Source organism: Lotus japonicus, chromosome 3, assembly GCF_012489685.1.
Source record: "Lotus japonicus ecotype B-129 chromosome 3, LjGifu_v1.2".
NCBI classification, from domain to species: Eukaryota; Viridiplantae; Streptophyta; class Magnoliopsida; order Fabales; family Fabaceae; genus Lotus; species Lotus japonicus.
In genome coordinates, this window is record NC_080043.1 from 83,661,658 (window position 1) to 83,674,461 (window position 12,804).

General features: G+C 34.2%; 1 protein-coding gene across 1 annotated transcript; it reads left to right on the forward strand.

The window, feature by feature from the left end:
* Window positions 1–4,717: 4,717 nt before the first annotated feature.
* LOC130746588 (ABC transporter C family member 8) lies at window positions 4,718–11,196 on the forward strand. The gene is made up of 12 exons (XM_057599263.1): window positions 4,718–4,870; window positions 5,175–7,108; window positions 7,218–7,538; window positions 7,639–7,725; window positions 7,800–8,417; window positions 8,509–8,673; window positions 8,767–9,061; window positions 9,155–9,369; window positions 9,739–10,044; window positions 10,152–10,215; window positions 10,435–10,674; window positions 10,782–11,196. Exons 1-12 carry the CDS (start codon window positions 4,846–4,848, stop codon window positions 10,907–10,909), a joined length of 4,398 nt encoding a protein of 1,465 aa, XP_057455246.1. The 5' UTR covers window positions 4,718–4,845; the 3' UTR covers window positions 10,910–11,196.
* The last annotated feature ends 1,608 nt before the right edge of the window (window positions 11,197–12,804 follow it).

Below are 12,804 nucleotides of genomic sequence, written 5' to 3' on the forward strand. Positions count from 1 at the left end.
GATATCCCAGAAGTCCCTTCACAGTAGATTTGATGGAAAAGTAACAGAATAAATCAATATCCCCATCAATTTCAATGGACTCTCCCCCAACATATCTCAAAGGTATGCCTCTGAAATGACCCTTATGGTGGATTCTGGTTTTGATCAAACCTTCTGCCATTCCTGCAAAAGAAAACCTAACTTGTAAGTATTCAAACTCATAGCAAGTAAGCAAGTAGTCAAACCCATAACAACTAAGCAAGTATTCAAACCAATAACAACTAAGCAAGTATTCATCCCCAACAAAGAACAAGTAAGCAACCATTCATCCCCAACAAGAAGTAAGAACATCCCAGACAGCATTTTAATACGCAAATCAACAACTATATTCGTAATACCTGGTTCGACCTTTCTAAATACAGCACCAGCTTCTTCGAGTTTGTTGATCTTCACCTTCTTCTTCGCTCTCTCGGTTGGAGTTCGTTTTCTTTGCCTTCTTCGATCGTGATGGTGGTGGTTGTTCTTCGATGTTATCAAGGTGTTCTTCGCTCTCTCTCTCTCAGTCGTGTTCTTCGTTCTCCTCAGTTAGGGTTCAATTGGGAATTTGGGATTGGGTTCAATTTGATGCTTTGTTTTAGGTTAGATTATTAGATTAGATTAGGTTAGATTATTAGATTTGGGATTAGAATAGGTTAGATTAGTTTATTAGTTAGATTAGGTTATTTATTAAGTTTTTTAATTTTTTTTTCTGATTACTTAACTGAGATGGAATTAAAAATAATTTTTAATTATTTTTTTAAATTAAAAAATAATAATAAAAGCCACGTGGAAATGCTGACTGGGATAAAATTGAGAGCTGGCACACTTTGACCTTAATTGAATTAAAAAAAATTTTCTAGGGACCCAATTTGATGCAAAAAATTTCTAGGCCCTGGATTTGATTCCCTTTACAATTACAGGGGCCTTCTGATGTATTAAGCCTTAAAATTTTAATTAAAATGCTTAAAAAAGTAAATAAAATCAACAACATTTGTAGAGACAAAATCAGCCACTATCATGAGAGACCCCAATCTAGGTGAAGAAGAAGACCCTAGAAGCCTCGAGCTCCGCCTTGATCTAGGTTTACTCCGTCGAGCCACTGAACCTGCAACGACGTTTTCTGACCAGATCCTTCACCTTTTGGGAAAACAAATACCACCATGATGATCTCTGTTATAAGGAGAAAAAGATCCACTGAACACTTGACTCCGACGTCCTACATCGTGCCGCCATAAGAGACGATTCTCGGCAAATTTGCCGGCGATCTTTATTCTGAAAAGGAAGACACTTTCATCTTCCTCTCCTCTGGGTTTGAGTGGGCGGACATTGTTAGGGTTAGAGGAAAAAAATAGTGGAAACATGGGAAAGAGGGAAAGGAAGAGGGGTGGCGGCCGTTGTAAGGGAAATTGAGAAAATGAAGAAACAAAGGTGCAAGAGGAAATGGAAAGAACGGATTAGGAAAAAAGAGTTTGTCTCAGAAAATGTTGTTGATTTTATTTATTTATTTTAAGCATTTTAATTAAAGTTTAAATCATTTTCTAAGTTATTTTCCTACATGTAATTAAAAAAACCGGCTAATAAACTGATACGTCACCATTTACCTACAAGGTGACATGCCATTTAAGTGGTCAAAGGATGAAATCAAACAGTTTTACAAGTTAAGGAATGAAAATCAACGAAAATATAATTCAATGATGAAAACTAATTTCTCACTATAATTCAGAGACCCAAAACATATTTAACCCTTATTCTTTTTATGTTCTATTATTTTGTCTGTCGTCGTATCATTCAAAAGCAGATGCATCCATCCTTGTGCATCTCTTTCTCTTTTGAGTCACTTTTTGGCGTAACGCATGTAAAATATGAACATGATTTGATAAGGGGAACAATATTACCTTTTTGTGTGAAAATATTACCTTTTTGTGTTCGTCAAAAAATATATGAACTGACATGACTTTTGTTTTATCCACACGAAGTCCTACGGCTGACAGCTCATATTTTGTTTTCCTTTTCAATTTAATAATCATGTATTAGCACTTAGCAGTATTAATAAGTTTGTACTTATTTTCCCTGTACACCAAAAAAAATAGTTTTTTAGTACAAATATTTTATTTTACTATGTTGTTTTTAATTTTTTTAGTTATTGGGAGCAGGGTTTAATTTTTCATTTAAATATAGAGTAATAACATTATAAAATAGTATGATTGAGCAGCAACTTAAACTTTAATATTATCAATAGATCATATGGGTGAGTTGAGTAGCTCACATGGTTGAATCTATGGATAATTGCAGGTGAAAAGTCAGGGTTTAAACTCTGAAGATGGATAATTTGTACTAGTTTACTAACAACTAACATTCTTTCATAAAAAAAATCAATAGATAATTATAATTATCAATAAGATTTTTTTTTGTATTCTTAGATATTTATTTATTTTTAATTTCAACCAAATTAGTCGTGTTGTGGTGAAAACAATAACGTGAACCAAAACTATGCAGAGAGACTTTCACAACCATGGAGATTAAAGTGATACCCTTGGAATGTTTTTACAAGGAATTAAAGCACGTACCCACCCAGTACTTCCTCATTCTAAAATATAAGTTATGTGTAAGATTATATACGAATATTAACAACTCGTAATTTGTTAAATATTTTGACTGAAATATTCATATTTAAAGTTGAGTCATTATAAGAAGAGATAAATGTAATTATTGATCAAGAACACCCTCCGGTGACTATTATAAGCAAAAGTTAGCTTTCTAGATTCATTCAATAAATGATGTATGTGACCATTTTAATGACCACATACATCATTTATTGAATGAATCTAAAGAACTAACTTTTGTTTATAATAGTGATCGGAGGGTGTATGTAGTAAGAGTTTGTGATTGGTAAAAATTAAAGATGATTGATAAGAAACATAATATTAAATAAATTAATGTTTTGAGTTTGCAAAACAATTTATATTTTAAGACATAGTATAAATATTAAAACAATTTATATTTTATTTTGGAATAGAAGGAAAGGAAGGAGTACTCTATATATATATATATACACACAAAAAAAAAATCTGTAGCTTTTCAAATGTCTATTTGAGTACAGACGACATAATTATTGCTACTCATTAATGAATTATCATCTGGCTGCTGGATCTGGTTTGAACGTGTGGTACTCAGAAATGCGATGAATGTGTAGTCATAAATACGATGTAACCAATTTAGTCAAAGTTTAGTCAAAGTCACTTTAGATTCAATAATAAAGATTTATTTTTGAATTCCTATCCCTTGAGTATGAGTTCAATATCTTATTAAAAATAAATTTTTATGCATTTCGAAGGGATCAATAAATAAAAAATTAAATCTCTTACTAAATAGTATAATACACAATATCCGACTTGTTCATTGATAAAGTGAATATATATTTACCGACAAAAACATATATTTTAGCTCCTTAGACCTTAAGTATATAGTCAAGGTTCGATCTCTAAACAATTTATATGAATAAACATTTATTTATTAGGAGATCCTTAATTACTTATATGTAATTTTAGAATTTTGAAGAATTAATCTCATATGGTCAGTTGTGAGATATTGGAAAATAAAAAAAAAGTAAATAAATATGTCATTTCTTGATTTCAATCGTGGAGTAATGTTTATCATGGAATAGATGGGAAAAAATGTTCAAGAATTAAATCTTATTTAAAATTAAAATTACATCTGATCTTATCTTTCAAAACCATATCACCTATTGAATTTGATGAAATAGAATTAGTTAAGAAAATATTTTTGCAAATACAATTTTGTCTTACATATATATTTAATTTACCAGTAATTTCTTAGAACTTCAATGATTTCTGATACTTAATGAATCTCAGTATGATTCGAACTCATATGAACTTTTGACCACCTATCAAAAAAAAAAACAAATTTTATAAGGTCCCTAATAAAAATTTTAAGTTCATATATATGGATTCGTCTACGTACTTCTCACATTCCATGAATAGACATTGATGAAAATTCATAAAGGCATTCAGAAAATCAGAATCGCTCTGATTATATTTACGTTCATTTCGTTGCAAAAAGATACGATGGAATTATAAAATATTCTGAATAATAATTTCTTCAGACAAAAGAAACATGTAAAAACATAAAATCTCACTTATAATATTTCATTGTGAAATAGAATAAAAAAGAGGGAAAAAAAAAGATTTATCCACATGCATAAAGAGAAATAGAGTAAAAAAGAGAGAAAAAAGAGAACATGATAAGTAATGAGATATGGAAAGAAGAGAGACTAAAAAAATGAAAATGAAATTATTAGGGAAAATGAGATGTGAATAAAAAAAATATGATAACGAATGAGATATGGAAAGAGGATAGACATCCAAAAAAAGTGAAAATGAAGTTATAAGAGTAAGTGTGACGTGAATGTAACACTTTTTGGCTAAAGGATACGAGTTCATTGTCCAACCCACGTTATGCAAAGAATACAAATGATTTAACATCATTCACATACATTCATTACAAAACCTTAAAATAACTCGTGAGTGAGACATTGCGGTTATAAACTACTCAACCCATGCGGGAATTCTATCATTCCATTCTCCTAACTAAAAGCCAAAAGGAATGAGGGGATAGGGAGAATGAAGTTAAAAAAAATCAAGATTTCATTCAAATATTATATAATATAAAATATGAGCGAGATAAATTCTCACGGCATGCCACAAAGGGCTAAGTTGTTCGGCAAGTACTACAAAAACACTAGTGTTCCTAGCTAGATGCTTCTCAGCTGGAAAAGAAGCACAAACCATTCAAATTCTTGCTCAAAAAATGGCTAACTCTGGGATTTCAATAGGTATGCTATTGCTAGCTACACTTTCAATCTTTTCTTCTTTTCTTCTTTTTCCTCTTGTGATCGTGTGCGAGGGTGCACGTATGTTAATCATGCTAGCACTATCAGGTTCTGCTATAAGATGTAATGGTTTCTTGCTTTTCTGTACCATTTGATGTGTCACATACCATGTGTTCTTATTATATATGCAGTAGAGATAGATCTTGATTCTTGAGTGCAGCTTGTTCATGCAGTTCATGTCTTTATATTAATTATTGAATTTTATACTAGTTATTTTCTTATTGCAATTTCTTTAATGGATATGTAGGTGATTTCTCATTGATTTGTCTGAAGGATTTTGATATCACATCTCTCTGTTCTCAAAGGAGCTCAATAGACATCATCAATGTACTTTTTGTCTGTTTCTTGTACACTTCCTTGCTTATTAGTTTAATCAGAAGAGTTTCGAGTGGGAGCCACAGAAAAAGCTGGGTTTTCCCTGTTGTCTCAATCTGTTGTGCTCTCATTGCCATTGCTTTCTTCACTATTGGCTTGTGGAATATCATAGTCAAAACTGGCAACTCCAAATGGTTAGCTTGCATTATCAGAGGATTTGTTTGGATTTCTTTCACAGTTTCTCTGCTTGTTCAGAGATCAAAATGGATTGCAATTTTAACATCTATCTGGTGGGCATCTTCATGTGTATTGGTTTCAGCTCTCAACATTGAAATTCTGTTCAAAGATCATGCCATTGAAATTTTTGATATCATAGAGTGGCTTGTGCATTTCCTTCTTCTATTCTGTGCCTTCAAGAACCTTGCTTTTTTTGTCACTCAAAGTGACCCTGAATATTTATCTGAGCCACTTTTATCTCAGAAATTTGAAACTAAACAAACAGGACTAGCCCATGCTACCTTCCTCAGCAAGTTTATTTTCTCTTGGGTTAATCCTTTACTCAGTTTAGGTTACTCAAAACCTCTAGCTCTTGAAGACATCCCTTCCCTTGTTTCCGAAGACGAAGCAGACTCTGCCTACCAAAACTTTGTGCATTCATGGGAATCCCTTGTGAGGGAGAGGAGCAAGAACAATACCAAGAACTTGGTTCTTTGGTCTATTGTCAGAACTTACTTAAAAGAAAACATATTAATAGCATTTTATGCGTTGCTCAGAACCATTGCTGTAGTAGTTTCACCTCTAATACTCTTTGCATTTGTAAACTACTCTAATAAAACTGAGTCAGATCTCAAAGAAGGTCTTTCCATAGTGGGTTTTCTGATTGTCACCAAGGTGGTTGAGTCTTTGTCCCAGAGACATTGGTTTTTCAACTCTAGGAGGTCTGGGATGAAAATGAGATCAGCTCTGATGGTGGCAGTTTATAAGAAGCAGCTGAAGCTTTCAAGCACAGCAAGGAGAAGGCACTCAACTGGTGAAATTGTGAATTACATCGCGGTTGATGCCTATAGAATGGGAGAGTTTCCATGGTGGTTTCATATAACATGGGTTTGTGCATTGCAGCTTGTTGTGTCTGTTGGTGTACTTTTTGGTGTTGTAGGCCTTGGTGCTCTTCCTGGTTTAGTCCCTCTTTTGATATGTGGATTTCTCAATGTACCGTTTGCGAAGATCCTACAAAATTGTCAGTCAAAGTTCATGATTGCACAGGATGAGCGTCTTAGATCAACATCAGAAATTCTAAATAGTATGAAAATCATTAAATTACAATCATGGGAGGATAAGTTCAGGAACTTGATCGAGTCCTTACGCGCTGAGGAGTTCATATGGTTGTCTAAGGCACAGATCCTGAAAGCTTCTGGATCATTTCTTTATTGGATGTCTCCTACCATTGTTTCTAGTGTTGTTTTCCTTGGATGTGCTCTTTTCAAAAGTGCCCCTTTGAATGCTGAAACCATTTTCACAGTTCTTGCGACACTCAGGAACTTGGGAGAACCTGTTCGACTGATTCCGGAGGCTCTATCTATTATGATCCAAAATCAGGTCTCCTATGATCGTCTCAATGCGTTTTTGCTTGATGAAGAGCTAAACAATGATGATAGTGGAAGAAATATAAAGCAATGTTCAGCCAATGCTGTGGAAATTCAAGATGGCAACTTCATTTGGGATCATGAATCTGTGTCTCCAACTCTAAGAGATGTGAATTCAGAAATCAAATGGGGACAGAAAATTGCAATTTGTGGTCCAGTTGGAGCTGGAAAGTCATCACTTTTGTATGCAATACTTGGAGAGATTCCTAAGATTTCAGGAATTGTAAGTGATTAATCAAACAAATTTAGCTTTTTATCATGCAAAGTTTATGATCACTGTCTTACTATCTTACATTTTATCACCCCTGGAATTTCACCATAATAAAAAACAGGTTAATCTAGGAGGCACCCTAGCCTATGTTTCTCAAACTTCTTGGATACAAAGTGGGACAGTTCAAGACAATATACTCTTTGGCAAGCCAATGGACAAAACAAGATATGAGAATGCCATCAAAGTGTGTGCCTTGGATAAGGATATCAATGATTTTAGCCATGGTGATCTAACAGAAATAGGTCAGCGAGGGATTAACATGAGTGGAGGACAAAAGCAAAGGATTCAACTCGCGCGAGCAGTCTATAATGATGCTGATATCTATCTCCTAGATGACCCTTTCAGTGCAGTTGATGCACACACTTCTGCTATTCTGTTCAATGTGAGGAGACATCACTTTCATCTAGTTAATTAATAATTGTTGAAAAAGCTATTGTCCTCATTTTTGGTTTATCAAACTAACTGCATTTACAAAATTACAGGACTGTGTCATGACTGCTCTAAGAGAGAAAACAGTCATCCTAGTCACTCATCAAGTGGAGTTTCTCTCAGAAGTGGATACAATCTTGGTAACGTATCTCATTTGGATGCCTATTGCACATTGCAACATAATTAACATGATTTATTTTAACTCAAATTCTAGGTAATGGAAGGTGGAAAAGTTATTCAATCAGGTAGTTATGAGAATCTCCTGAAAGCTGGGACAGCCTTTGAAAAACTTGTGACCGCCCATAAAGACGCAATCACAGAGTTGAATCAAGACAATGGAAATAAAGGAGGTTCTGAAAATGAGGTTATGGCTCATCCAAAAGATTCCCATGGCATTTACCTGACTAAAAATCAAAGTGAGGGGGAGATTTCTACAAAGGGTCAACTCGGGCCACAGCTTACAGAAGAAGAAGGAAAAGAGATTGGTGATGTTGGCTGGATGCCATTCTGGGATTATATTACTTTTTCCAAGGGGACACTCATGCTGTGCTTCATCATGTTAGCACAAGCTGCTTTTATTGTTTTCCAGAGTGCATCAAGTTTTTGGCTTGCTATAGCCATTGATATTCCAAAAGTAACCAGTGCCATCTTGATTGGAGTTTACACATTAATTTCATTTTCTAGTGTTGGGTTTATATATTTAAGGTCTATCTGGACCGCATATCTTGGATTAAAAGCTTCTAAAAACTTCTTCTCAAGTTTCACTACAGCTATCTTCAATGCTCCTATGCTGTTCTTTGACTCAACCCCTATAGGAAGGATTCTAACCCGAGTAAGATTTCTTCATTCCCAATAGAAAAATCTCTATAATTTCTTCTGTTTAATCATTACCAAAATATATGTCAATTTTTTCTCTCTTGCAGGCTTCATCAGATTTGAGCATTTTGGACTTTGATATTCCTTATGCCATCACTTTTGTAGCATCTGTAATAATTGAAATTCTGGTGACAATTGGTATAATGGCTTCAGTCACATGGCAAGTTCTCATTGTTGCTGTTCCTGCAATGGTCGCATCAAAGTTTGTTCAGGTTTAATCATTTTGTATTTGTTCTTGATTTTCCATTCTTTGTCCCTGCTTAGAAGTGGCGCTAGGAAGTTAATATTTTTATTTTGCCTGAAAGGGATATTATCAAGCCTCTGCAAGGGAACTAATAAGGATCAATGGAACAACAAAAGCTCCAGTGATGAATTTTGCAACTGAGACTTCCCTTGGAGTGGTTACTGTAAGAGCATTCAACATGGTAGACAGATTTTTCAGAAACTACTTAAAACTTGTCGACACAGATGCAACACTGTTCCTCCATTCTAATGTGGCCATGGAATGGTTAGCTTTAAGGATTGAAGTGCTTCAAAATTTGACAGTCATCACTGCTGCTTTGTTACTTATTCTTGCTCCTCAAGGATACGTGTCGCCAGGTACTATTACATGAAAGTTCAGTTACCACAGTATGATTCTCTTCATGCACTTAACAAGCTAATAATTGTTGGTAATTCTCCTGATCTGTGCAGGCCTTGTAGGGCTCTCTCTTTCTTATGCTTTCTCATTGACAGGATCCCAAATATTTTGGACTAGATGGTTTTGCAACTTATCAAACTATCTAATCTCTGTTGAAAGAATCAAGCAATTCATTCACATACCAGCAGAGCCTCCTGCCATTGTGGAGGATAACCGGCCTCCATCTTCATGGCCTTCCAAGGGCAGGATTGATCTTCAAGCCTTAGAGGTAAGGTTGTGTTATAAATATAATATAAAATCATTCACGTGTATTCAACCAACAACTTAAGCTTTTAGGGTTGTTGTTTCTTTACGCGGTATCCAAGTTTCTATGATCAAGTGGTGTAGGGTTTGATCCTTGTTTCCCCACATTATTCTAATAAAAAGTTGAATTTCAGCACAAAGTAGATGGATTAGTGCATTGTTCATGCTTTAAGCCAAATGTTACCCTAACAGCTTAAGCTTTTAGGATAGTTGGTTCATGACAAGTTGAATAATTGTCTTTTTTCTACTCTACTTTCATATTTTTTTCCTTCATTTCTGACAATTGGACAGACAAATTAGAGTTTGATGGCTGTTTTTGCTACATTGATTTCAGATTAGATATCGTCCAAATGCTCCATTAGTCCTCAAGGGTATCACTTGTACGTTTAAAGAAGGGAGCAGAGTTGGAGTTGTAGGAAGGACTGGAAGTGGAAAAAGCACACTTATCAGTGCTTTGTTTCGCTTAGTTGAGCCTTCAAGAGGTACTATTCTCATAGATGAGATTAACATATGCTCAATGGGGTTGAAGGATTTGAGAACCAATCTTAGCATCATCCCTCAAGAACCAACTCTTTTCAAGGGCAGCATTAGAACCAACTTGGACCCTCTAGGTCTGTACACTGATGACCAAATATGGAAGGTGAATGAATGAACTTCACAGTTAAAAAATGTTGCATTTGAATACCACTACCTTCTACATGATCTTTTCAATAAGCACATGTTTGATTAGACTTGATTTGTAAACAGGCTTTGGAGAAATGTCAGCTTAAGGGAACAATCAGCAATCTACCAAGTCTCTTGGACTCTTCAGGTGAGTTAACTTCACCAACTTGAAGCTACAAATCTGATATAAGAATAAATTTTGGTTTGATAACAATGTATTTCAGATTTGCAGTTCTATAGTTTTAAAGTTGAGGAAAATACAAGATCACTGAACATGCTTGTTGTCCTAATAAAATTTTCTATTTCCATACTAAGATTAGGGAACAAATTAGCTATTGAAGTCTAATTTTGACAAGTTTTATTACAGTGAGTGATGAAGGGGGAAATTGGAGCTTGGGACAGCGCCAATTGTTTTGTCTTGGAAGAGTACTTCTTAAGAGGAACAGAATTCTTGTTCTGGATGAAGCTACCGCCTCCATTGACGCTGCCACAGATGCCATTCTTCAGCAAGTAATTAGACAAGAGTTTGCAGAATGCACAGTTATAACTGTGGCTCATAGAGTTCCAACTGTAATAGACAGTGACATGGTCATGGTCCTGTCCTATGGTAGGTTGACTGCTTGTTCATTTATATTTTTCCTTTTTATGGGTTATCCTACCACTCTTCTTTAGTTATATCTGCTGCCTAATTTTGTTTTCTCTTTGTTACTAAAGGGAAAATGTTGGAATATGATGAGCCTTCTAAGCTAATGGATACCAACTCTTCATTCTCTAAGCTGGTAGCTGAATATTGGTCCAGCTGCAGGAGGAATTCCTCTCCAAATATTGGCAGGCAGCAATAATGAATAATGACATTGTGGTAGAGGAAGATCACAAAATAAATTGGAGGAAAGTGATTGAGATACCATTTAGTTGGATTTGGCTCCGATAAACTGAGAGAATCACTTTTAAGGTGAAATAAGTCATCACTCGTCACATTATTTGATTGGAAAATTAACAATTGTAATTATGATGACATACTTGCATATATATAATAAACTAAGATGTTAGGACCCATACCCCCCTGCAATAACCACAAAAATAAAATAAACTAGTGCAATCTTATATATCTCAATTATTGATTTCTTAATTAATTTTTTGCTAACTTACTTTACACTTACTCTTTCACTTTAGAGTAGTCAAAAGCCTCGATAAAGATTGAGCTTGGAAGAATCACAAGAGAATTTTAATATCACCTGTGAAAGACCAAAATAACCTGTTATAGCAGGTGGTATTGACCGGTTGAGCAAAAAGTGAAAAAAAAGTCGTACATTTTTGTAGCAGAAGGATTTCGTAATCCTCTTTTATAGCTTTCCCAAAGATCAAAAACCTTTATGTAAGCCTCTAGTTTGACAATTCAAAGATAGTAATTTTCTCCATGTAAAGGTGAAACTTATAAGAAGTTTGATTCAACATCCATTTTCACACATCCTTAAGAAGAGGTTCTAGATATCAATTGTTGGTTTTGCTTACAAATCTTAACCCTGAACAGAACTTCAATGTCATATATATATATATATATATAAAAGAAAGATAATTCTTCATTTTGCACTATCAGTCTATCACTACTGAAGTATAAAAGGTTTCCAAGAGATCACAATATAACCCACTGTGTGGATACCTTCATTGTGGACTATGGAATACCTAATTGGTTATTCCACTTCTAAGAAGCATACTAGATAGTGAAAATAATCAAAATATTATCATAGAAAACTAATGCTTCCAAGGAGGCACGGATCCACATCGGTGTCTTTAGGGCAATTGCCCCCAAAATTTTATCGTTCTTTAAATGTTTTTTTACAAGGAGGGACAACACCGCGTTCTTTAAATGTTTTTAAATACTATATATTATTGTTTGCTTGTATTGAAAATATATATGTTATTTATATTATTTGTCCCCGCAAAACTTTTAATATTTTACTACACTTTGTTTATACTGCTTACAGGGTAAATAAAGTTTACTAATCATTAAGTCATAAATAATAATAATAACATCAAAATAGTTACTCTTCAGTACAATAATAAAATATTATTTGTCCCCGCAAAACTGTTTGCTTGCAGAGTAATACCTTCTGTTTTTATCCTTTGATGGTTAATTTAATAACACCAGTACAATAATAAAATATTAACTCTTCACAAAAACTATTTTCAAAATAATCCCAGATTTCAAAATGATATTAGATATGTTTTCAGAAGAGCTTAAATATTTTGTGCAGTGCTTTGGTTTCTTGTGAGATGGTGGTTGGTTTTGGGCGCCTTGCGTGAAATGATAGGGGGAGATTATGGCTTATGCGACGCCTTGAAGCGCTTGCGCGCATTCAGCTTGGAAGAGACCTATTGTCGTTCTTATTTTGATTCCATTATGGATTGTTGTTTACTTGCATCATGATTTTATTTCTTTAGATTTTTCCTTAGTTATGAGGACGGACAATTGTGTTGCACATTATCTTGCCTCTTTTGAAACTATGGGCATTCAGCTCTTTGAAGCTTGGAAGAGACCTCTTGTTGTTCTTCTTTTGATTCCATCGTTATGGATTGCAGTTTACATGACGGATAATTGTGCTGCAAAGTATCTTGTCTTGTATTGCTTTTAGATTTTGTGTAATTGATTTTCGGTTCCTTTCAAGAAAAACAAAATGCAGTAAAATAGTGCTTAACTCAAAAGAAGAAAAAAAAAAAGATCAATTTGCAAACTATA

What these genes read in the sequence shown, in the direction of transcription:
- LOC130746588 (XM_057599263.1), top strand. Translation starts at nt 4,846, where the DNA reads ATGGCTAACTCTGGGATTTCAATAG. An exon ending in TTCCTAAGATTTCAGGAATT is followed by an intron (nt 7,109 to 7,217) that starts GTAAGTGATTAA and finishes AATAAAAAACAG; the next exon opens with GTTAATCTAGGAGGCACCCT. An exon ending in CTTCTGCTATTCTGTTCAAT is followed by an intron (nt 7,539 to 7,638) that starts GTGAGGAGACAT and finishes ACAAAATTACAG; the next exon opens with GACTGTGTCATGACTGCTCT.